The 25,756-nt window shown below is 50.0% G+C and overlaps 2 protein-coding genes and 1 long non-coding RNA gene across 3 annotated transcripts in view; 1 reads left to right on the top strand and 2 right to left on the bottom strand.

Moving 5' to 3' along the window:
* C1R (complement C1r) overlaps positions 1-6,386 on the bottom strand; it is a 9,231-nt gene extending 2,845 nt beyond the window's left edge. The window contains exons 1-9 of the mRNA XM_035028320.1: positions 6,218-6,386; positions 5,262-5,490; positions 3,781-3,973; positions 3,131-3,277; positions 2,833-3,029; positions 2,428-2,575; positions 2,197-2,318; positions 1,078-1,156; positions 544-699 (exon numbers count right to left, since the gene is read on the bottom strand). Coding sequence (XP_034884211.1) covers positions 544-699; positions 1,078-1,156; positions 2,197-2,318; positions 2,428-2,575; positions 2,833-3,029; positions 3,131-3,277; positions 3,781-3,973; positions 5,262-5,490; positions 6,218-6,219 — 1,273 coding nt within the window. The 5' untranslated portion in view covers positions 6,220-6,386. The remainder of the gene's footprint in view (positions 1-543; positions 700-1,077; positions 1,157-2,196; positions 2,319-2,427; positions 2,576-2,832; positions 3,030-3,130; positions 3,278-3,780; positions 3,974-5,261; positions 5,491-6,217) is intronic.
* Positions 6,387-9,015: 2,629 nt separating this feature from the next.
* On the bottom strand, positions 9,016-20,764 carry C1RL (complement C1r subcomponent like). Its single transcript, XM_035028319.1, has 6 exons — positions 20,645-20,764; positions 19,863-20,091; positions 14,216-14,405; positions 12,947-13,069; positions 12,742-12,816; positions 9,016-10,906 (listed from the first exon to the last, which is right to left on the bottom strand). Exons 1-6 carry the CDS (start codon positions 20,725-20,727, stop codon positions 10,134-10,136), a joined length of 1,473 nt encoding a protein of 490 aa, XP_034884210.1. The 5' UTR covers positions 20,728-20,764; the 3' UTR covers positions 9,016-10,133.
* On the top strand, positions 20,623-24,957 carry LOC118025711. The gene is made up of 3 exons (XR_004683382.1): positions 20,623-20,709; positions 21,699-21,920; positions 24,465-24,957. It is a non-coding gene; the product is annotated as an uncharacterized LOC118025711 (long non-coding RNA).
* The last annotated feature ends 799 nt before the right edge of the window (positions 24,958-25,756 follow it).

Here is a 25,756-nt window from a genome sequence, read left to right as displayed (position 1 = left end):
AGAGGTGGGGGTTGGTCATGATGGTGGTGATGATGGTGGTGGGGGTGTGGTGGTGGTGTTGATGGTGGTGGTAGAGGTGGGGGGTGGTCATGATGGTGGTGATGATGGTGGTGGGGGTGTGGTGGTGGTGTTGATGGTGGTGGTAGAGGTGGGGGTTGGTCATGATGGTGGTGATGATGGTGGTGGGGCTGGGGTGGTGGTGTTGATGGTGGTGGTAGAGGTGGGGATTGGTCATGATGGTGGTGATGATGGTGGTGGCAGAGATGGGGATGATGATGGTGCTTGCGGGGGTGGCAGTAGTAATGGTCATGGTGGTGGTGAGAGGGAGCTGACTGTTTATGAAATTTAAGACTTTCTTTGTATCAGCTCAGGTGCCTCCTTCAACCCTACTAGTTGCCTCTTGGCACTGTACTTTAGGCCCCTGAAGCCAATGTCCAGGGCAGATACCTCAATATGCATCCCCTAGGGACTATGTTGGAAAAATCTCAGAGGATGTCTTGAGAAGATGGAAGGGAGAAGGCTGCCATTTGCATGGGTCCCTACCTCGCGCCGTCTCGCTGATGCCGCCTCTGGTATGCATCTTATAATATGGCTCCTGGCAGTAGTACTGGATACGGGCCTGGTAGGTGTTCACCCCCTTTGTGGTGGCATAATTGAAGGCCCCATTACTTAGGCTTCGGGGTGGCCCACAGTCCTTGACTTGGAGAGAACACAGGGCCGTATGAGAGCTGAGAGTGACGGTATTGGAACGTCAGTGGGAAGAACCTGAGTTTTCTGCCCATAGAACAGGTTGAGAACCTTAGGGAAATACGGTCAGTGGGGGGGGGGGGGGGCACTTGTGAAGGATGGGAACTAGATGGAGTGAAATTCAGTTCTGGGTAGAGCCCACCAACACTGCTCACTTGAGGGTTGACCGGTTCCTGAGGTGGGCCATAGGCTTCAAGGGACAAGTGAGGGGGAGGGTGTTTTGGGGAGAGGCTTAGTCCACATCCTCTCTTCCTGCCACAGCCTAGGTCTCCATGGCTGGGTGGTGGTGGGAGCTCCCCAGGGGCAGACACCTGCTGAGTTGTGACTTACTCTTGCACCTGGGCATGGCACGATGCCAGGTGCCATCATCCTGACAGACAGCTGTGAAGGAGAGCAGCACCTGGTTTCCCTGTTTGAGAAGAGGCAGAGAGAGATAGAGGTGTCATTAACACAAGGAGGCACTGTGGTTCCCTTCCTGCCTTTCCCACACTGGAGCAGCAGGGAATGCAAGGCTATCTCTCAGGCTCTCAGACCTCAGCACCCCCATGGATGTGGCTCCTTTGTTCTTCTCAGACCAGAGTTGCAGATGGGAGCACTGAATCACACAGCGGAAAGTCAGAGCAAGGGCTGATTGTCAGACCCGATAATCCTCTCTCTAGACTCTTGCCTGCTTCCACTACGGTCCAGTTGACACCCACAATTTTGTTTTGTTTTATTTTATTTTATTTTATTTTATGTAGGCTCCATGCCCAACGTGGGGCTTGAACTCACGACCCTGAGATCTAGAGTCGCATGCTCTATGGACTGAGTCAGCCAGGTGCCCCTGAACCCCACAATTTTAAATTTAAAAAAATAACAAGCTTGGTAGCCTCAGGGGTCCCTCCAATTGTATATATTTTTTTAAATAGCACTTTAGTTTACCAGCTTTTGTGAAATTAACCAATAAAGCCATGGTCTTTCCTGAGCCTGCAAAGCTGAGGACATGGTGGTGGGCCCAGGGTGAGAACACCATCGTGCATAAAAAAGCCCTGGGGCACGAGGTAGGAGATTTGGTTCTAGCTCCTGCTGTACAAAATCACTGTGATGTTGAGTGAGTCACTTCTTGCACTCCACCCTGCCTTGTCAGTTCCTAAATCCTACCATTATTATGCTAGGCCAAGTAGTTCACAAACTTGGCTGCACATTAGAATCATCTGGCCACCTAAGTAATCCTAGTGGCACTCCAGACCAATGGAATCAGTCTCTTGCAGGGGACCCACACAACAGTGTTTTTAAAATTCAAAGTGTTTTCAGTGTGTAGTCAAGTTTGAGAGCAGGTAGACGGGGTGATCTTCCAGCTCAAACATGTGTGAATCCAGCTGAGCTGAGCCTAAATCTGATATGAACCTACCACCTGAATTGCTCCTAGAGGGCTGGGCCAGCTCTCTCCCTTCAGCCTCAGGCTCTTACCTCCACAAGCTGATAGCCTTGTTGGCAGGTGGCAATGAAGTAGTCACGGAACTGGTATTGCTGCTGTAGGTTCTGGATGATGGTGAACTTGTCTAGGGTCTGGGGCTGGGGGCACTTGATGACTGTTGGGAGACCAGAGGACATGTTTATTTCAGAGCCACTGTCCTTCTTTCGACCCATCTGATTCTGCCCTGCTGCTGGCCAGTGAGAGAGGCCCCCAGGCAACCGTACTTTCAGTGGTATAATGCAGCTTCCAGCCTCGGCTGTCCCCCGAGTCATCTGTGAAGAACAGCAGATCCACCGCATTGCTGCTGCTGTCAAAGTCAGCGGGTCTTTGCTTCCCACAGAACTCGCCGATGTTCCTCCCGTTGGCATAGATCTGGTGGGGAAGATGGAGGGCCATTTCTCCAATTCAGACAGTTTCCCACTGGGCCAGGACGGTGGTGGTGGTGGGAACTCTGCTTTGTGTGTATGTTTTCAGCTGGAGGAGAAAAGGGATCCCCAGGATCCACTTGCCTAGCCTGTGTGTGAGGTGGGTCCGTCCTGTCCCAATTGGCCAGAGGATCTAGCGGGAAACAGGGATGCGGGGAGTGGAAGGGGAGGAAGGGAGAGTCTCAGGGAGTAGGATGGCTGTACCTGTAGCTGGTCATAGGGGCAGTGTACTTGCTGGTGGTCATCGATTTCAAAAGGCTCCAGGAACTTGAGGTGGAGGGTGAGGCCGCGCTCCACCCGGATGCTGTAGTTGCAACGCAGGTCCGGTGGGTAGGGCTGGGGGTACTCCAGGCTGGTGATGTACCCGGATGGCTCTGTGTACAGCTCACTGCTGCACTCGGCTGTGAGAGCAGAGCCGGACGGGGGTCACTGGGCGCTCTCTGGCTGGCCCCGCACGCCCCTGCTCGGCCCCTGCCTCCCTCCCACAGTGCCCCGACCTTACCCTGGCAGGAATGCCTGTCCTTCTGAAGCTCATAGCCTGGACGGCAGGAACAGAAGTAGCCACCAACAGAGTTGTGACATAGGTGCTGGCACTGGGGCTGGAGATTCTCCTCAACTGAGTTTCGCTGGGAAGCACATTCATCGAGGTCTGGAAGACAGTCCAGAAGGAAGGGTTAAATTCCTGCCGGGGACTTCTGTCATGGCTCTGCTCTCAGAGAGGTCAGTCACCAGAGGCCTAAAGACAAAATCATCTCCAGGCCTCTCTCTCTCTCTCTTTTTTTTGGGGGGGGGGCATGGTGTGGGAAGGGACAGAGGGAGAGAGGAAATCTTAAGCAGGCTCCATACGCAGTGCAGAGCCGGACACGGGGGTCAATCTCATGACCTGAGATCACGACCTGAGCCAAAACCAAGAATCAGACACTTAACTGACTGAGACATGCAGGCGCCCCAATTTCAGGCCTCTCTAATGCTTTCTGGGAACTACCCCACCGTGACAGAATCTAGGTTGGCAGTCCTCTCCTGGAAAAAGCTCTTTTGAGGAGAAAAAATAAGGAAGGACAGGCTTCTTGCTTCAATGGATTCAAGATTCCCCTTTTCTGGTCCCCATACAACATGCCTAAGGCCAGGAAAAAAGGCACCCGGGCCACTCACCCACAGCTTGGTAATAGGCGAGGAAGCCCTTATAGAACATAATGGTGCCATTCTCCTCATTGGAGAAGTCCGTGTGGAAGGTCAGCTGCATCTTGTTCCCTTGAGACATAAATTCCTTTGCTTCTGGGGGGTTGCCCAGTGGAGAACCCACTTGCCCACAGAACCTCCCCAGAGTTTTTTTGTCAGCAGAGATCTGTGGAGAAAGGACAAAGGGTAGGAAGAAGAGCAGTTGAGGAGACATGTCCTGGGTGGAAGGTCAGCAGAAGTCTTCCTCTTGTCCCAAAGAGTGAGTCGTGCCCCCCTGCTGGACCAGCTTCCATCTGGTCTCTACCTGCGGGGCTCTGGCTGTTGTAAACTGTCTCTCCATGACTTGCTTTCTTTTTGTTTCCCCGGTGACTTCCATCTGTTGAGTCTTTGGTGGCTAACTCCTGGCATGTTATCCTGTGCCTGGTACATCGCCCCTTCCCTGTTCTCTGTCCCCTGGCATGTTTCAGACCTTCCTTTGTCTCCACCACCTCCCATGCTCATCTTCCACTGGAATCCTGGTTTTCTCCACACAGCCTTTAGCATCCCTTCATTCCTGGAGCCTGGAGTGGTCTGCTTTATTTTCTGTCCAGTTATCCCACCTCACCTTATGCAAACCTTTCACGCCCAGCCACATGCCTCCTGGTATACTCAGCTGAGTGGGAGCCTCTCCAGCCTCCGCACGGACTAGCATCACCGGACTTCCCTTATCTCTTTGCTCACAGGTTCTTTAACTCCTCAGAAGTGGAAGACATCCTGCCCCCACCCCATCCCTCACCATCCCTGCCACCAAGACCCCTCCCCCCAACCCTGCAAACTTCTCCAGTCCTCTGGGCTAGAAGATGTATCATTTTCATGTTATTCTCTCATAACCTCCAGAGGGTCTCCTGGGAATGGTATTTACTGCATGTGTGTAGACTCTACTTGAATCCTGAATCTAGAATCTCATTTTTATTGATATAGAAAGTTGAGACTGGGAAGGCACACTTGGCTGTCACAGAGGTGAGGAGACTGAGCCCATTGACCTTGCTGAAGCTTATGCTTGAGCTACCACCACACACGTTTCTCTTCCCCATATTCCTGTTTAGGCAGGCAGCCATGGTGATATTCTACACGGAAAGAGGGAAACAGGCACAGCAGTTTTCCAAAGACTCCCAGCAAGTTAGTGGATGGAGAAGGTTTTTCTGACTCCTATAGACAGTAAATTTCCTGGAAGTGGGGCCTGCACATTCCCTCCTCTGTGTTTTTCCCTTCAGTGCTCACTGAGGGCCTCTAAATCCAGTGGACACCCCATCCATGGTGTCACCAGACTCTCCGAACTTCACTTGGCCATTAGCTCTTGCAGGGCTGGGGCTGTGTCCATGGGTGGGGAATGCTATCCAGGGTGATTAGAGCACAAGTCCTCAGTTTCCAGAGACACCCAGCTCTCCCTCTGCCCTCCCAACCTGATTCCCTACCTTGACATAGTCATACAAACAGCCTTCAGAAGGCTCCAGGTCAAACTGCCAGAAGATGAGCTTCACTCTGAATCCTGTGGGCACTGTGATCACGGTGGTTTTCTCAAAGTTGCTGGGGTAAGGCTTGGGGTACAGAGGAGATGTCACCTCCCCAAAGAGCTTCTGCGAAACGGGGATGGAGCCTCCCACGCGGCAGAACAGGATGGGCACCAGGAGGTATAAGAGGCACCTGCCGACAAGAAAGTGGGTGTCTAGTGCTGGAGGGCTGCGGCACCCCTGCCGTTTGGGCAGTGACTGGGGTGGGGGTTGGGATGGTCCTACCGCTTGGCATTTTCCTTTCTGGCCATTCTAGGCCTTGTAGAGATTTTCTAAGTGGGGGTGGTGAAGTGGAGAGCCTGGCCTCTGCAGCCGCTGCATTGGGTGTTCCTCCCCCTGGGTAATGTCCAGTCTAGAGGTCATCGTACTCCCTGCACCTCCCTCCCCATCATCCTCCCCTGCCCTCTCCCACCACTCTCCTCCCCTTCCTGGAATGGGGCTGGCTTGGGACCAGTTAATGGAGGGTGAGGGTTTCCAGTCATGGCTCTCTGATGGGGCTCCCAAAGGCTCAGCAAAGACCTCTGGGAGAAACAACCTATGGAATATGGAGTCATGCACAGAGCACACCCCTCCTGGGCACAGTGGGTCCCTTCATCTTGCTGCTCCCCTGCCATGAGTTAGGAGGAAGAAGGGAACATGGCCATCGCCTCATGGGTCTAAGGTCTCCTCCTCAGGAGGAGGGATGGTGGGGTATGTGTTTGCATAAGCACGTGTGTGCCTACGGGAATAGGTAAGGTATATGGGGAGGGAGGGGTGTTCCCGTCCCCCTGAATGAATTTGGGAGCAGGGTTGCCTCCCATGCCCAGGATTCTCTCCTCTGGCTTCTCCCACCCTCCCAGGGCCCCATCAGCCTTACTCACATTTCTCAAGGTTTGTTTTTGGATCCTGGACTCTCCTGACAGTGTCTTCATCCACTCTGTGTTGAGGGAGAGAGCGGTCATGCAGGGGAGGCAAGGGGGAGGGAATGACTGTGGAGGGGAAGGAGGGGACCATTCCCGGAGGAATGTTGTAGGGAAGGAACTATTTGCATAAACAAAACGGAAAAAAAAATCTTTCCAGTTTAATGTAGTTTTGGTTTTGAAATCCCTGATGGTGGTGCCACCTGCTGGCGGCCTGGGGAAGGGCTAAGGAGATGGGCCCGAGTTTTTCAGAATGGAGAAAGCCTTTGGTTGGAAGCCCAGACTTCTCGGTTTCTATATCTGATCTGAATTCTCCCTTTCTTCAGGGACTGCTGCTGTGTTTACAAGGTCCCGATGCCAAAGGGAACGGAAATCGCAGTTGAGGGGGTACTCTCTTTTCTGCAGTGCCCTGTTCCATTAATCCGGTTCTTCCTGCCCTTACTCACCCGGGAGTGGCCAGGGTTTTAATGTCCAGGTTGGTGTGACAGGAACCATGAGGCAGAGAGGGCATGGCAGGAGCGGACAGAAGAGAACGGAGTTTGGTTGCACTGGGGCCCCAGCCTCCTTTCCCATGAATGACACTTAAACATGGGACACAGAGTGCTTATGTCAGGGTGACCCTACAGCAGCACTAGGGTCTGTCTTAAGACCCTTCCTCCTCACTTCAGTGAACTCAGACCTGCCCGTGAACTTGGTTCTTAGAGAGGCAAGGGAAGCTGAGCGAGGGTAGAAACATCCTCTTCTTCTCGGCATCTGGTCAAGTGTTTGAACCCCTGAGAGTCACGGTTGCCTAGGACCAGGCAGACATTATGTCTGCACACCAACAGTGACTTGGGCTTTTCTGAAAGAAAGTAGGCCCCTGGGAGGGAGGGAGGTTTTGTCTCTCCTGTGTTCCAGGCCATAGTCTCCTAATTGGAAAGTTTGTTCGCTGTGGAAGCGCCCCAAGAAGGGGAATCTTGTCTCACAAATTGCACATTAGCATTTTGACAACACTGTGTGTGCGTGTGTGTGTCGTGTTCATAGTGGAGGCAATATGGAGGAGATCACAGGTAAGGAGCAGGTGGTCCAGGAAGGTAGTTCTTAGCTGAAGTTCTCCTGTTCATCCCAGGGATTCTGAGTATCATACAACATGGCTGCAAAGTGACAAACCTGGGCTTCATCACCTCAGTCCCAGGCCGGCCTCCTCTCTGCCGGGCCACTCAAATGAACCTTTACTTGCACATTTGTCGTATACCGTTGACTTACACCAAGGACAGAAAGAAGAAACAGCCATGTGAAGATTACTCCTGCACTGGTTTAAAGATCAGTTTCAGGGGCGCCTGGGTCGCTCAGCCGTTAAGCGTCTGCCTTCGGCTCAGGTCATGATCTCAGGGTCCTGGGATTGAGCCCCGCATCGGGCTCCCTGCTTGACGGGAAGCCTGCTTCTCCCTCTCCCACTCCCCCTGCTTGTGTTCCCTCTCTTGCTGTGCTTCTCTCTGTCAAATAAATAAAATAAAATCTTTAAAAAATATATCTATATATAAAAAATAAAGATCAGTATCAGGGGCGCCTGGGTGGCTCAGCCGTTAAGCGTCTGCCTTCGGCTCAGGTCATGATCCCAGGGTCCTGGGATCGAGCCCCACATCGGGCTCCCTGCTCCACGGGAAGCCTGCTTCTCCCTCTCCCACTCCCCCTGCTTGTGTTCCCTCTCTCCCTGTCTCTCTCTCTCTGTCAAATAAATAAATAAAATCTTAAAAAAAAAAAAAAAGACCAGTATCGAAGACATTGTCTATTTTATTGTTTATTCTTCTTAGGTTTTGGTTCTGGAGAAAAAAAGTTTCTCTCTTAAAGTAATGGTAGGTTACCTTATGTGGATATATCTAGACATCTAGATCTATATAGATCTATAGCTATAGATATATATTTTTTGCCTTGGCAGGGAGAAACATCATTTTTCAATAATAAAAACAAAATAAAACGAATACATGCTCATTAAATAAAATTTAGCAAAGTTTAGCAATTACGGAGGAATAGGGGAAAACAAAACAGCCAAAATTATACCACCTAACACAACTTCTGATTAGTATTTTAGGGTGTTTTAAAAAGGATTGATTGATTGGTTTTAAAGATTTTATTTATTTATTTATTTATTTATTTATTTATTTATTTATTTATTTAACAGAGAGAGAGAGAGAGAGAGTACAAGCAGGGGGAGTGGCAGACAGAGGGAGAAGGAGAAGTAGGCTCTCCTCTGGGTAGGGAGCCCAACTCAGGGTTTGATCCCAGGACCCTGGGATCATGACCACAGCCAAAGGCAGATGCTTAACCTATTCAGGTGCCCCAAGATTTATTTATTTTATTTTAGAGAGAGAGAAAGAGAGAGCAAACACAAGTGGGAGGAGCAAAGGGAGAGAGAATCCCAGGCAGACTCCGCACTGATTGCAAAGCCCTACGTGTGGCTCAATCCCACGTTCCTGAGATCACGACCTGAGCCAAAACCAAAAGTCAGACACTTAACTGACTGAGCCGCCCAGGCACCCCTTAGGGTGTTTTTAATAGTCTTTTATACTTAGGTTTAAAAATGGTTTAAAAAAATTGAAGTAACCACATGTATGTACAACTTTGAATCCTGCTGTTTTTCAAAGATCATTTTTTTAAAAAGATTTTATTTATTTATTTGACAGAGAGAGAGATAGCGAGAGCAGGAACACAAGCAGGGGGAGTGGGAGAGGGAGAAGCAGGCTTCCTGCCGAGCAGGGAGCCCAATGTGGGACTTGATCCCATGACCCTGGGATCATGACCTGAGCCGAAGGCAGACGCTTAACGACTGAGCCACCCAGGCGCCCTCAAAGATCAATTTAACCTTTAACCAGGTAAGCTAACTTGACCTTCAGTGCTAGCAGATTTGCTCTCTTCTGTTTTATGGTATTAATTATCTATTTCCATTTGAACCATCGTATTTTACTCGTGTCTTTCACTGTGAATCACCTCAAGACCTTATTAAAAGTTAAAGAGCTGGTCTTCTCAGGTGGAGCCCAGACCCAGGTGTCCAGCAGCACTGGGGGGTGTCGGCCCCAACATCCAGCCCGGTGCTGGGCTCAGCTTGGGGTCTGCGGGAGACGGGGCTAGCAGGGAAGTGTGAACCAGGTGTTGTCATCTTCAATGAAGCAGGAATTCCCAGGGAGGACCTGTATGGATGTGGGGATTGGGAAGGGGAAGCAGAGTAGGTCTGGAGGACAATCGGGAGGTATCATGGTGTCCTGGGAAGCCCGTTGCCTTGGCAGTCCCGTCCCAGCTGTGGGTTTTGGGCAAGCCACTTTATCTCCCTGGGCTTCAGTTTCCTCATTTGTGAAATGTGGGTAATAACAGCTCAGTTGCAAACTTGCTGTGAGGAGTCAATGAAATAACCCGTGAATCTCCTGGTATGCAGAACATGGGCTGTTTACTAGAATTGCAGCTAGGAGATACCGTTGGCAGGGGAAGGGGGGTGAAGCCAGTAGTTTGAATGCGTGAAGGCCAACTAGAGGGGCTTTGGAATGTTTCAGAAATGAAAACAGTTAAGACCACATCCCCCAGACCCCACTTGAACTGGGGGATGAGAAGGTGACCGTCTCCCAGGAGAGTACAGAAGAAGCCGTGTCAGCAGGAGATGAAGTTTAAAGGGAAACTGGCTGAGATGTCCAGGGCTTTCCTGCGTGGAGCGCAAACTCGGGCAAGAAGGTGGAGAAGGGGGGGGGGGGCACTGGGAAGGAGGAGGAGCTCTCTCGCACAAGGGACAGGACAGGAATAGGGGTTCCCTGCCCCCAGCGCCATCCCTGAGCCCAGTCCTCCCTCCTAACCCTCTCCCGGATGGGGGGACGCTCCACAGCTGGGTGTCACGGTTCAAGCGCCCCCAGGGTCAGTCCTTCCCCTCCATCACTCCCTTGATCCAGTCCAGGTAGTTGAGCACTTTGGTGTAGAAGCCATAGCCCTTGCCACAGCCCACGCCCCAGGAGACTATGCCCGTGGCCACCCAGTGATGGGCGCGCTCATCCCATACCGCATAGACGCCCCCGCTGTCCCCCTGGCAGACATTCTGCTGCCTCATCTTATCCCCAGCACAGAACATGTTGGCAGAAAACACCTCAGACCTCTGCTTCTCTTGGAGCCAGGCCTGGCAGGCCGCGCGCGGGGCCACGGGCAGCCCGGAGTATTTCAGCTGGGTGGTTAACCAGCCCCCGTCCACGCCGAAGCCACTGACGTAGCCCCACACGCCGCTGCGGTAGAGGGCCTGGCGCTCGGGCAGACAGACGGGCAGCAGGCTGGGGCCCAGCCGCACGCTGCGCCGCAGCTCCAGGAGCGCGATGTCCCCGTCGAAGTTGTGGGACTCGTGCTGGCGGTAGGCCGGGTGCACCACCACGCGGCGCACAGGGTGGCTCCCCAGCCGCAACATCTCGTCCACGCTTGTGTGGCCCAGGAACACCTCCACGCTCCGGTTCTTCCCGAGAAAGATGCCGTCCTTGGGATAGATGGTGTGGGCGGCCGTGAGGATCCACCTGTCGCCCAGCAGGGCCCCGCCCCCGCGGCCGTAGATGTTGGTGAAAGCTTGCCAGGGGAAGTTGCCCAACTTGGCTCTGGAGGAACCCAGGGCCTCCTGGTTCTGGGCGATGGGGGTGACCGGCCGGCCACAGACTGGGAGAGAAGAGAGACAGAGAGACGTACAGGGGACATCAGCAGCTGCATCAAGATGCATTTGTTAGGGCGCCTGGGTGGCTCAGTTGGTTAAGCAACTGCCTTTGGCTCAGGTCATGATCCTGGAGTCCCGGGATCGAGTCCCACGTCGGGCTCCCTGCTGGGCAGGGAGTCTGCTTCTCCCTCTGACCCTCCCCCCTCTCATGTACTCTCTCTCATTCTCGCTCTCTCAAATAAATAAATAAATCTTTTTTTTTAAAAAAGATGCATTTGTTAAAGACCTGTTTCCGTGAAGCGCTCTCTCTCCTGCGCCTCCTCAGACGATTTCTTTTTAAATAAGAATCACTCTTATTTTACCTTAATAATAGGATTTAAAAAAAATTAATTCCAGTGTCATTAACACGCAGCGTTATATGAGTTTCAGGTATGCAATATAGTGATCCGAGAGCTCTACAGGGTACTCGGTGCTCATCACAGTAAGTGTGCTCTTGGTCCCCTTCCCCTGTTTCCCCCATCCCTCAGACATTTTAAGGCCACTTCTTCAGACTCTTGGTGGGGCCATCCTGAGCAAACTCATGCAGCAAGCAGTTTGTCCTCAGTGCCTGTTGCCTGTTTTCTGTGTCCTTCCTCATCGTTGACATCTTCCACCATCACCTGCCCTCCAACCCACTGCCCAAACACTGCATCAGCCTGGCCTGAGAGCTTTCTGAGGGTCAGGAGCGAGATCTGAGAAATGTATTCAGATTGGGTTAGAAAGGCAATGCTTTGACTAAAAAAAAAAAAAAAAAAAAAAAAGGATTTCAAAAACAGTGAACTTGAACCCTCATATCTTGCTGGTGGGAATGTAAAAGGATGCAGCCCCAGCGGAAAACAGCCTGGCAAGTCCTCAAAAAGTGACACCTACAGGTGTGATGTGATCTAGCAATTCCACTACTAGGGATATGCCCCCCAAAATAGAAAACATATGTTCACACAGAAACTCGTACACGAATGCTCATAGTAGCATTTATCCCTAAAAGGCAAAAAGTGAAAACAACCCAAATGTCCTTTAATTGATGAATGGATGAACAAAAGGTGGTATATCCATGGAAAGGAATGGAATCCTAACACCTGCTACAACATGGATGAACCTTGAAAACAAGCTAAATGAAAGAAGCCAGACACAAAGGCCACATGCTGCATGATTCCCTTTATAGAAAATGTCAGAAGAGGCAAATCCATAGAGACAGAAAGTAGATTAGTGGTTGCCAGTGGGTGGTGGAAGGGAGAGTCTGAGGTGCTGGGTTTCTTTTTGGGGTGATGGGAATGTTCTGGAGTTAGTGGTAATGGTGGCATGACCTTGTGAATATACTAGAAATCACTACATGGTATACTTTAAAATGGTTAAGATGGTGGATTTTATGTTACATAAATTTTATCTTAATAAAAAGTATTAACATGGCAGACTTCCTGCCACTGTGGCATGTAGGTAGGGAGATGTTTTGGGGACAGAGAACCTGTCTGTGTATCCTTAAAGCAGACCATCCCAAGAGAGGGGTTTCTCTTCTTTCCACTCTTCTGACCCTCTTCGCCTTTACTGTCCCCTCTGATGAACTTCCTTTATGCTTTTACTTTCTCAGTTATCTCTTGATCCTGAATAAGGGACAAGATTCTTGCTTCTCCTTTTCTGGGCCTTCTTGGTTCCCCTCTTCTTCTGCACCTTCTGCCTTTATCTCTCCCTGTCGACCCTAAGGCTTTCCTTTAACGCCCTATGTCCTGCTCCCGCGGGCCACACATACAGCTGAGGTTTCTTCGGGAAGTGGCCACAGGGTCGGCGCTGGGAGGTCCCTACTCACCCGGGATGCAGTGAGGAAGCTCCTCCCTGTCTTGTGTCTCCTTCCAGGGGCCCTGGGGTGTGCAGGTGAGTGTCCCTGGGGAGTGAAATGAGGGGAGGCAGAGAAACAGATTCACAGTTGGGAGGTGGGGGTGCTAGGTGCCCAGAGTGCCTCTTGCTGGGAGTGAGGCAAATAGGAGCTGGTTCCCCAGCAGGCGGGGACGCACCTGCTGGCGCGGCCTGATAATAGGGCTCCTGGCAGCGCTTCTGGGTCTTGGAGGGGCTGTCTCCACGTGTTCTGGCCTCAGAGGCTTCCCTGGTCTGGCTGACGGGCTGACTGCGGTTCACACCTGTAGGAAACCAGTGGTCAGGAGGACCCCGAACTGGCAGCCCTGGGACTGATTCCGGCCCAGAGCCATATTTAGTGTGACTTGCACAGTCTTTTATTTAGAACATCTGAACTGTTTTTCACTGATAAGATCATCCATGATAAAAATGATTAAAAAATGGAAAGTAACGGTGATAAATAGGCTGTAGGGGATACAGGCATCGTCCTACAGGGCTAGTCAGTGCATGTTAGCAAAACCTCTTTGGAGGGAAATTCAGCAATGCTGAAACTTAAATTGCAAATGCCTTTTCACCTACCATTTCTATTTCTTTTTTTTTTTTTAAAGATTTTATTTATTTATTTGACAGAGAGAGAGACAGCGAGAGCAGGAACACAAGCAGGGGGAGTGGGAGAGGGAGAAGCAGGCCTCCCGCCGAGCAGGGAGCCCGATGTGGGACTCCATCCCAGGGTCCTGGGATCAAGCCCTGAGTAGGGCTCCCTGCTCAGCGGGGAATTTGCTTCTCCCTCTCTCCCTGCTCGTGCTCTCTCTCTCTCTCTCTTGCTCCCTCTCGTTCTCTCTCAAATTAATAAATAAATAATCTTTAAAAAAAGACATATTATTGAGTGAAAAATGCTAGATTTAAGACATTGTGAATATTAGGCACCCCCCCCCCCACCCCGCCGCACAACAATTATATTTGAATGGCACCTAGAGTGTCTTTGGAAGCATACCCAGGAAATGGACAACAGGGTTGTTTCTGGACAGGGTAGCCAGGGACTAAGGGCCAGATATGAGAGGAAGACTTACTTCTTATACTATTACCATATTATATTATTTTTTTTAAAAAAAATTATCATGTGCATGCATTATCTTTCAAAAAAACCTGAGTTATGATTTGAAAATCTAGAATTTCACTTAAAAATCTGGACTCTTGGCTTCTTTTGAAAGAGGAGATGATCTGCAAGCATTCAGCCTATAAATCTGCATGGAAACAACTGCTGGAGCTGAGCCACGCCTGCCCCTTTAATTGGGCTGCTCAGCAGCCGGGCATAGCTGGGGTGGGGGTGGGGGGTGGGGGGTGGGGTCGCTCAAGCTTCCACTTGTCCTTTCGGGAGATCAGGGGCCATGGCTCCGGGTAGAGGCTGCACCCCCAGGAGGGACACTCACCCACAGCTTGGTAGAGGGCCAGGAAGCCCTTGTGGAGGCCAGTGGTCCTGTCCTGAGAGGAGGCAGGGGCTCGGAAAGTCAGCCGCAGTCGGTTCCCCGGGGACACAAACTCCCTCTGATCAGGGGGGCTGCCCAGCGGGGAGCCCTGCTGCCCACAGAACCGACTTGGATCCATTCCACTGGCTGTGATCTGAAAGGGGAGGGTGGGCAGGCAGGTGTGGGGTGAATCTGCACCACAGGGTCACATCCTCTGGAAGGTCTGCACACCTCTGGGGCTCAGAAGCTGTTCCTCGGGCAGCTTTCCTCACGTAGCGTCCTGTCCCATTACTGACCCCCAGGTTTCTTTTACCCATGACCAGATACCTAATGTATTTCTTTAGCCTACCATGAGTATCTCATAAAGCCCACCATAGATACCTACTTTCAAGAAGCTCCTTAGGAACCCCAGGGTTTCTCCAAATAGTCCGCTGGATCATAAATTCTAAGAAGGCAGGAACCACATCTGTTTTGCTCACCCTGACTCCCTGATGCTCCTCCAAATGGTATCTATGGCACCACAGCCTTGAATTGACAAATAGGCAGACCTACATCCTTCCCATCCCACCTCCTCCACCCCCACCACCTTCCACTTGTCCGAATAACTTCCAGTGGCCAACATCTGTGAAGCAGTAAGACTCTTTGCAAAGACTGAGCCCCTTGGGTTCCTAGCCTTTCCTGTTCTCCTTCCTTTGGAATGTTTCTCCTCTTACTCCAGAAACTGTAAGTGAAGCCCCCCACAAGGTGCAAAATCTACGGACGCAAAATGTACACAGTGCGTGTACCCTGGGTATTGATGCTTTAGTATGTTCTTGAAGCAGGTTGTCTCTGCTTCTGTTCCTTCTGCCTGCCTCACCTCTGCTCAAATCCTTTAATGTGGGTTCCCCAACCCAAGGAAGGGCATCTTGGAAGGAGTTCCCCTGGCCCATGCTTCATGCCTAATCTCTTCTCTGGGCACACAGCTCACTGGTCAGCTCATTTGATTTCTGACCTTCATATTGACCCACATACCCTGGGTTCTTGCTAGCTCTTTGTTCTCTCGTTCTCCCCAAATCGCAAATTTCTTTAAGCCTCCCTTCAGCCCATCTCTCCATGATCACAGTGACTGGGGGTAAGTTGGCATAAAGAAAAGTATTCAGTCACCTGGAATGTCTTGCTCGGGCATGTCCCAATACTTTTCCTTCCTTAGGACATCAACACATTTAATGTCCCTATTTAAGAGACTTACCTCTTGGGGAAGAAGCATTTTACCCTAGGAAACTGTCCTTTACTGCTACACTTGGTTGTTAAGTGCTCCAGTTTTCTTCTTACCCTTCCTCATGAGTTGTTGGCTAAATAAAATAACTTAGGAGTCTAACTAGCAAAGTAGAATGAACACCCGACTGAGAGTCCTCAGACCTATGTTAAGTTCCAGACTCTGCCCCACCTCCTTGTGTGACATGGGGGGTTTCTTAACCCCCGTTCTCGGTTTCTTCCTATAAAATGGTCCATGAGGCCTCTTCTAGCCAGGACAACATCACGCCCTATGGCAGTTCTCCAGAGTCTACACGTGGAACAGTGGTGAGGATGACACTAAACACCCGCTCATCCCAAATTCATTCTGCTGTGTGTTCTACAGAAGCTTGGATTTCATCCATCCATCCATCCATCCATCCATCCATCCATCCATCCATTCCTTCAACAGGTACTGATTATGTTCTATGTGTGAGACACTGTGCTAGGTGCTGGGGGTACAGATATGAAGAACAGACAGTTCTGCTACCAAAGAGCTCACAGGCCAGCTGAGCATACTGACGAGTAAAAATGGAACTAGACTCCAGGGTCTTAAGTTCTGCATTTGCGGTGTCTGTGTGATTTGCTCTGGAAGCAGACAGGAGGGAAGGATCCTCTTCCTGAGCTTGAACTCCCTCCATGACAGGGAAGAGTCAGGCCAAGATGGAAACTGCCCGTGGCTGAGAAGAGCAGGGCTCAAGGTAGGTGCTCAACAGACATAGGCTGAATTAAATACAGTCCTGACTTCCAGTAAAATCTGAAGCAGTAAACACATGCACTTATCTCCTTTCCCACCTCAAATCCCACCAATGTCACAGCAAAGGGATAAAATGGTGTACATGATCAAGGCAAAAAAGCGAGAGGACGTGACAGCAGAGGAGGGATGTCAACATTTTGGAAGATGGGTTGGAGATGGACAAATGTCAATGAGTCTTCAAAGGTGGAAGACAACATAAAGCAAGCAGGTTCTCACCACAGAACCCAGGAAAGTTTCAGAAATTGGGGTAACCGGGCACCCCTGAGGATGAGGATGGAGGAAGGGCTGACGGAAAGCCATCGTGGGGAGACCTCAGAACTCTAGGTCCCTTTGCCCATGCTGTGCATCCGGGCAACCCCCTCTGGCTCACCCTGGCAGAAGACCTGAGCGTGAGCCAGACACCCTTGACTTGGGATCCCCTGGCACACTCGACAGAGGGGGTGAAGACCAGTGCGGAAAACAGAGGGCTTAGGTGAAAGTCTACATATCAAACAGTGCAATTCCCTCCTCTGCTTGTTTACCAGAATGTTGGCCACCCTGAACAGGAGACCCAAGGATTCCAATCTGAGCTCGGCTGTCCCTAAAGAAAATACTTCCACAAGCTAATATTTGGGAGGTTCCCCAACAGCACAAATAGGTCACCTTGTTGATAACTCTATTGTCAAACCTGTCACTTCACAAATTTTAGATATCCACACGGAGCATCCAGTGCCATCTGAGTATTTCACTCTTAAATATGAATGGACAGCCAAGGATTCTCAGACATTGTAGGAAAGTTTCTAACATGATAAGCAGAGACCAAAACAAATGAACAATAAAAGGGAACCTGGATGAAGTAGAGATAATACAGGCACAGAAGAAACATTTAAAAATAATCCCTGTAGAGGAAAGGATATTGCCTCTACGAAACAAGAACAATAGTCTATACAAAGGTACGTTTAGAAGATAAGAACGAGCTTTTAGACATGAAAAAATACATTAGCAGAAAAAAATTAATAAAAAGTTCATATTTAAGGGGCGCCTGGGTGGCTCAGTCCACTCAGTCCAGCGGCTGCCTTTGGCTCAGGTCATGATCCTGGGGTCCTGGGATCGAGCCCTGCAATGCTTCTCCCTCTCCCTCTGCCCCTCCCCCTGTTTGTGCTCTCTCTCAAATAAATAAAATCTTTAAAAGAAGTTGGTATCTAAAATGAAGAAATCTCCCAGAAAGTGGAACAAAAAGAGATGGAAAACAGAACAGAATGGATTAACAAAACTGGAGAATCAGTCCTGAATTTACAACAGCTAAATTTATTTTCTCTTTCTGAAGAAAGAGAAAATAAGGAAGCAGACATCTGGAACTTATATAAAAAATAATACAAGAGCAGTGGGTGGGGAAATGCATGAAGTAGGTGATGGGGATTAAGGAGATCACATGTTGTGACAAGCACCAGGAGATGTATGAAGTGTTGAATCACTATATTGTACACCTGAAACTAATATGACACTGTCTGTTAGCGAACGGGAATTTAAATAAAAACTTAAAAAAATGAATACGTGAGGAGAAGAAAAGTACAGCATGAGGAATATAATCAATAATATTATAATAACATTGTATGGTGACAGATGGTGACTACATTCACTGGGGTAAGCACTAAGCAATGTACAGAATTGTGTTTTCAATATGTTGCACAATTGAAACTAAGATAACATTTTATGTCAACTGTACTTCAGTAAAATAAAATAAAATAAACATAAAAATAAACATACATAGGCTCAGAAGCCTAAAAAAAAAATAAATAAAAGAGCATTCTCAGAATTGAAGGCCTGGATTTAAAAAGTCTCTAGATTAGGGGCGCCTGGTTGGCTCAGTCGGTTAAGTGTCTGCCTTCAGCTCAGGTCATGATCCCAGGGTGCCGGGATCGAGTCCTGGGATCGAGTCCATGTGGGTCTCCCAGCTCAGCAGGGAGTCTGCTTCTCTCTTTGAAACTCCCCCGCTCGTGCTTTCTTGCTCTCTCTAATAAGTAAATAAAATCTTAAAAAAAGAGTCTCTAGATTAAAAACCCCCGTATAATGAGTACAAAAAGACTCACATTAAGGCACACCAGAATGAAAACTTAGAATACTGGCAATAAGGAAAATGTTCCAAAAGTCCTAGAGCAAAAAAACTAAGGACCAGGAATCATCCTTGTACCAGGCTTAACAACACTAGAACAAGCAGACCGTAACATCAAAATTCTGAGAGAAAATGGCTTGTAACCCAGACTGCGTCCCAAATCCACTATCCATCAACTGTGAGGGTGGACTAAGACATTCCGGGATATGTGAGATCCTTTACAGCTTATTCCCTCATATCCTCTCTGGAGGAGAATGTGCTCCTCCAAAATGAGGGACTAAACCAAGAAAGAGAATGGTATTGGGTTCAGTTCCAGCACATAACAGGTACAGGAAATGCCCAGAAGGAGGGAGAAAGGAACTTCCAGAACGCTTGAGGCTCTAGAGAGCAAGGAACTCTGAGGAGATGAAGCATCACGAGATCTTCAGGTGGGATATCAACACAAAGCAAGACCAAGAGATTACGATTTGTAGTTGATTATGTCGAGAAGAGATTTACTCTCCTGGCTAAGAGTTTGGGGAGCTTAGTTATAGACAGAGCTAAGCATACTAGAATCAAAACAAAAACAAACAGAAAACCCAAAAAACTCCATGAGATTACTGACTCCCGGGAGACCCAAAAGCCAGAGAAGCAAGGACATATAATTATTGTACACCATGTGCTCAGAAGGGAGTATTTTAAAGTCATGATAATGTAAATAACTAAAAATGCTAATAATGGTAGCTTGGGAGGATGGGGTGGGGAAATGTAGTGAAGGTCTAAGAGAAGTAAAGCGAGTCCTCATCTTCTATGGTTGGAAATTAAGTGATCATGTGCACAAAAGTAACACAATAAGCATGCTATTTATACACATGGAAGTAAATGCCAGATGGAGCAGCTACATGCATCGCAGGCGCTGCTGCTGGGAGAGGCCCTGGGGCTGGGAAGAAGGCTGGAGACTGCTGTTTTCATTATAAGCCTTGTATACTCATTTTTTATAAGAACTCTGTGCATGGATTATTTTGATACGAAGGAAATTTAACCCAAAAGATAATGTAAAGTGCTATTTTGAAAGTGTCCTTATCCTGCAGCTTGACCAGTCACCTAAGTTTTTGTTACTATTTAGGCCCAGCTTCCTGATCAGACGGAGCCTGCACTCCACAGATACTTGGTGGATCTTTACTGATGGATGTGTGAGTCCTTGCTATTTGACGCCAGGGTTTTGCAGTATGTGTGTGTCCCTCGGTACGACTTCCAAAGCAGGGCCTGCCCTGCCACCTTCTCTCTCACTCTGTGGGACCCAGATGGTAGCAGGGACAAGGGCAGGCCTGAGGGCAGAAGGCAGCACCCTGGGGCAGACCCTGACCTCCCAGCTAAGCCGCCTGTGCCCCTGACTTGGGCTCTTCATCCATCCTTTGCCATTCAGGGCACAGCCACGTCCCCCTGCCTCTGGGCTCCAGGCCAAGAGGCTCCCTCCCCAGAGTCCCTTCAGGACCCCCACTGCAGCTCACTGTGACAGAGTCCTGCTCACAGTCCTGGGACGGCTCCAGGTCGAAGTCCTGGAAGACAAGCCTCACGGCAAAGCCCTCTGGAGCCTCGATGTCAGTGGAGTTCTCTTGGCCTTTGAGATAGGGCTCCGGATACCCAGGGGATGTCAGCTGCTGGGGTAGCTGCTGGGCCAAGAGCACGGAGCCCTGCGTGGGGCAAGCCTGGAGGACTCCCCAGAGGAGTAGCCACCACCTGTGAGTGGATGAGAGCAAGATATGGCCACACACATATGGCCCGAGGCCTGTGGAAGTATGAGGAGCAGGGGCAGGCGAAGCTGAGAGATCGAGACGCCCCGCAAAGGCGTTAGCCCTTGAGGCCTGGGCACCTGTGGGCTCCTCCCTTACTGCCCCTCCTCACCCTGATTCCTTCAGCCTCCTAGCCAGCCGGAGCTTGGACTGGGAGTTTTCCACCATTGCTTGTGTCCCAGGACAGTCTCAATCAAAGGAGGGGGCTGCTTTCTGCTTCGGCAGGTCCCAATCCCACCCTGGGATCTGGAGGAGCAATGGTGGTAGGAGGGAGGGACATTTAAATATGTTAGCTCTCCTGGCTCGGACCACGGAGTCTGACCAACTCCAGGGAAGGCTGCTAGAGGCTACAGGCAACTTTCCAGTTCTCCCCGCAGTAACTGGTTCTGTGTGTGTGTGTGTGCGCATGTGTGTGCGTGTGTGTGCACGTCCCTGGGTCCCACCTTCCCCTCTCCCCGCCATTGTCCTCTCCTCCAGGCCTTTCCGGTGGGCACACTCACATCTTGCCTGGGCAGCTTGTGGAGTGGGGGCTTCTCCAGTGGTTATTTCCCCACTCTGAGACCAGGTATCTGGAACTGGACATCTGGGACCAGCGGGAGGACGTGCCCCACGCCAGGGAACAGGAGGTGGGGCGGGGAAGGCCCTGCGGGGGAGGAGGGAGAAGTTACTGGAAAGGAGTTAAGTAATTCTCCACAGTTCCCTTTTTCTAGTTCCCTGGGTTGAGCGCCACCTACTGTCTGATTCAGGAATAGTTTGCCCACCACTGTAGAGGAAAAACACCTCCCAAATCCCATTTGCCCTCAGAAAATATCAGGGGGCTGGGAAGGTACTGACTCTTGACCCTTTTGTACCGTTTACAACCAATTTTTAACTCGTGCATGTATCACACAGTAGGGTGGTCCCTTTAATGGGCCATACCCCTCCCTCCCTGACCTTTCCACTCATTTATGTTAAAAGACTGCCTCTTGTAGAGATTGAAGTTTGTGACCCATGAACTTGAGCTGCTCCTTGCTCCTCTCTCATCAAGCATGGATGGGGGCACTCGCTTAGGTGGTCTTTTGAATCCTGCCCACAGCCCCGGGAAGCTGCTTGTCCAGCAGGTTCAGGCCCAGACTCAAACTTCTTTAGACAGATACCAGAGGCCATGGCAGGGGGCAGAGCCGCCCTCCCTGCCCCCCCAGGAGAGACACTCACCCATGGCTTGGTAAGGGGCGGGAAGCCCTTGTGGAGGCCAATGGTTCTGTCCTCAAAGGAGGCAGGTGTGTGGAAAGTCAGCAACAGCCCGCTCCCTGAGGACCCGAACTCCCTTTGACCAGGGAGGGCTGCCCAGTGGGGACATCAGCTCCGAGCAGCCCCCCTGGCTGTAATCTGAAAGGGGAGGGGATGGGGGGAAGCAGGCAGATGTGCGGCGCATCTGCAGCATTCGTTGGCACAGGGTCACGTCCTGTTGTGGACTCCAGCCCCAGCTAGAAGCTTTGCACACCTCTGGGGCTCAGAGTTATGACATGTGATGGCTTTGTCGAATGATTCTCTCCCATTCTGCTCACCACAAAGGCTAAGAACGGCTCCTCACACTCCAGTGCTCTTGGTCCACTCTTCGTTCAAGAGGCTCTCCGGAAGCCCTTAGGACACTCCCAAAGGGTGCACCAGGCCAGCAAGCAGGCTCCATTACGGCAGGGACTGTGGCTACTCGGCTCACCATCACTGATGGCCAACATGGTGCCTAGCCCATGGATACGACGGCGAAACATGCGTGGCTGAATCCTGACTATATGGGTAGAAAGTCTCTTAATCGGCTTCTTCCCCTTCCCTCTCATACTGACCCTCAAATCCCCCTTCTTCCAGCCCGTCTATCACTTTGCTAAGTACTTTTCTGCTACCACTCTCTGGGACCTGGCTTTTCCTGCTTCCCCTTTTTCGGCAGGATACCTCCTCCAGCTCCTTCCAGGCTCTCCCTGGGTCATCCCAAATGACCAGGCTCCTTCTCAAGCGCCATCCCTCTGGTTTCCATTCGGCCCTAGAGCATCCTGCCTCCATCCTTAGTCCAAGGGAGAGCTCAGTAGGCAATCCCTCTCACCCTCATTCCAGAAGTAACCTCTACTCTGGGCCTATGCACTGCTCAGGTCCCTGGTCGTACGTTCTCCTCCTTCCCATTACTTCTTCCTTTATTTGTCTCTCACCCCCACTGCTTTCCTCCCTTTCTCCAGGCCTTTGTGTTCTTGCTTTCCTCCTCCTCCTCCCTGATCCAAGCTTTAGCTCCAACAGCTTCCTTTCCTCTGAGCCTCATGGCACCCCGTCTTCCTGGAGAGCCTCTGGCTTGAGAAGGCAGCTTCCTACTGAACTTGAGAATTAAAAAAAAAAATTTTATTTATTTATTTGACACAGAGAGAGAGAGAGAGAGTGAGTGAACATAAGCAGGGGGAGCGACAGAGGGAGAGAGAGAAGCAGGCTCTCCCTCTGAGCAGGGAGCCCGATGCGGGGCTCGATCCCAGGACCCTGAGATCATGACCTGAGCTGAGGGCAGATGTTTAACCGACTGAACCACCCAGGCGCCCCTGAACTTGAGAATGTTTATTGTCTCTCAAGTAATAGGGGCGCAGTGGAGATGGTGACCCCAAATATCATGGTCAGAGCATTTGTTTTCCTTCTATCACCCCCAGGGAGGGCTGGCTATGGGCCCCACATTCCAAATCCCCTCAAGTTAATTGAACTTGGGGTTGTGCTGCTTCCCCTCTTCCTTTTCCAGCTCTTCCCCACAAGGCTGATTCCCAGCTTTCCTGGTAGATCGCAGGGCAAGGATTTCTCCCTGTTAATTCAAATTATCACAGACTCTTTTTTTTTTTTAAAGATTTTTTATTTATTTATCTGAGAGAGAATGGGAGACAGAGAGCATGAGAGGGGGAGGATCAGAGGGAGAAGCAGACTCCCTGCTGAGCAGGGAGTCCGATGCGGGATCGATCCCGGGACTCCAGGATCATGACCTGAGCCGAAGGCAGTTGCTTAACCAACTGAGCCACCCAGGCGCCCCAAATTATCACAGACCCTTAAACTCTTTGAAAAAGACAAACAGAAGAATGAGATTTTACCTTTATGCTTGAAAGGACAAGACAGTCCCAAAGGTATTCTTCTGGTCTTACAAACAAACAACAATCTCATAAATCTTTATGCCTTTTTGAAATTGAAGAGGTTAATTTAAATAATGTTTTCAGGGGTGCCTGGGGGGCTCAGTCAGTTAAGTATCTGACTCTTGGTTTCAGCTCAGGTCATGATCTCAGGGTCGTGAGTTTGAGCCCCGCTTCCAGCTCGGTGCTGGGCATGGAGCCTGCTTGGGATTCTCTTTCTCTCCCTCTCTCCCTGTGCCCCTCCCCCTGCTTTTGTGCTCTCTCCTTTAAAAAAAATAAATTAATTAAATATTGTTTTCAGACAAATTATCAATGGCCAACCGGAGTTGCAGACTTTTAAGGTTTACAAATTACATTGTATTGGTCATATAGCAATCTTCTCTGATGTCTGCATGTCTTAAAAGATTCCTTTGTGCAAATTACACTTCCAAAGATGATATAAATATAACATAGAACAGGATTACATATTTTCACACCAGTGGGACTGAATGTTCTTGATTTACCACTTTATCAGAATCAACTCTATGAAGCAGAATCGTGTCTGATTTTCTGCAACTCTAGGATAAGAGGGAATATGTTCTCATCTTGCTGAGATTTATTTTGTGAGCATTTATGGGGCTTGCTTTTTAAAACTGAGCACCAGAATTTCATTTTAGGGCATTTTTTTGGGGGGGGGAAGGCAAGGCTGAGAAGCTTAAAATGTACAAAAGAGAAAGTTAACAAATGGAATATGAGACACATTCTGGTTTTCACCTATAATTGGGAGACAGGTCCAGTTACTCCAGGGCAAGTGAGAGGGTTTGGCTCAAGCAAGGCAATGGAGCTGTGGCTGGGGAAGGCTCTGGGAGGAGGCAGATCGCTGGAAATATAGTAATTCCCAGCATGACCTTTAAAAAAATCTCTAGGGTAGATAGCACTTGCCATCTGGCTCAGGGATAGCTAAAATATTGGAGACAGTTTTTTACCCCAATTGAGGCTGGATATCTCTGAGATCAAGAAGACCTCTTACCCACCAACACCCAGACTTAACTTGAAGGAGAAGCTGAAGGAAAGTTCGGTGGGGTCCGTGCCAACTGTTCATTTTTTTTTTTTTAAACTTCTCTATTTCAAAGACTCGATTTCTATTTATTTATGCTCCTGGTTCTCTAAAATCACTCCCCAGACTGTGGTTGTCTCTATCTGTGCCCTTTCTTTCCAGACCGGGTGCCCTGGGGAGAGGAGACATGGTCATGTGGAAGCCCCAGGACACCGCCTCATGGTGGACAGAGGAAGGCTCCGGTGAGGGTGAGTAGAATTCACCTCGGTGGACTCCTCCTCAGCTGCTGGCCTGCACGGCTCACCTTGCCTTGAATTGGAGATCTGGAGATGATACAGCCGCTGTCGGAGGTCCTGCCTTCTCATTGGATGTCAGAGCATGTGAGGTGGCTGATTGTGGTCTGCGTGGGAGGGAAACATGAAGGCCCTTAGAAGTCCAGGTTGGACCGCTTCATGCCGATTGCAGCAGTGGGAGGAGCAAATGGAGCCCCAGAAGTGGAAGCCTTCTACTGCCCCCTGCAGGTAAAAAACCAGGACCTGCAGGACCTGCCCAGGAACAAGAGGGACCCTGGCATGAGCCCCCACCAGGGATCTGTCCTGGGAGGAAGGGGCACTGAACCTGCCACTGGATCATAAGGTTTAGGGGCCGGGTATTGTGTTCTTTGTCTCTGATGTTCTTTGTCATATTCTTTTTTTTTTTTTTTTAAGATTTTATTTATTTATTTGACAGAGACACAGTGAGAGAGTGAACACAAGCAGGGGGAGTGGGAGAGGGAGAAGCAGGCCTCCCGCGGAGCAGGGAGCCTGATGCGGGGCTCGATCCCAGGACCCTGGGATCATGACCTGAGCCGAAGGCAGACGCTTAACATCTAAGCCACCCAGACACCCTGTCATATTCTTTTGATTATGCTTCACTATAGCCACTCCATCATATACCCGTCTAACCACTCATCAGCCCTAACAATACTGGCCACTTCTGCATTTATTTTCACCCACCCTGATTCACTTTATTCAAAGAAAGAAATTCTTAGAGGCAGGAGTCCTACTATCTCTCCATCATGGTCATCATCTCCCTGAGGAGGTCTGATAGTCCTAAGAAGATTGCTAGTGCTTTACCCACGAGGGTATTAGCCCTCCCTCTCTTTGTAGCTTTGGTAGACTAACTATCCAGTCTTCCAGAACACTCTTTAGGGTCCTCTATTGGGAGAGCATATATCTCAGTTTGGTTGGAACAGTCCCAGTTTACACTGGTTGTCCTGGTGTAATTATTACTAGTGCCCTCCTTCCCCTGGTTTGGACAATAAGCTATCTGGTCATCCGAGGGCAAGGTGCTTTGCAACTACTTCAGTATGGCGACTCTGCTGCATGAGACCTCCCTCTCCCGAGCCCCACTCACTGTCACTTGTCACTGTGGTCGCTACCCCAGTCTGAGCCCTGATTGCCTGGAGCCCTTTC

This window comes from Mirounga leonina, unplaced genomic scaffold (genome assembly GCF_011800145.1).
Source record: "Mirounga leonina isolate KUSES-001 unplaced genomic scaffold, KU_Mleo_1.0 Mir_201, whole genome shotgun sequence".
In the NCBI taxonomy this organism is placed as follows: domain Eukaryota; kingdom Metazoa; phylum Chordata; class Mammalia; order Carnivora; family Phocidae; genus Mirounga; species Mirounga leonina.
Note: the sequence above shows the minus strand (reverse complement) of the source record. Positions and strands in the feature narration are given on the sequence as shown.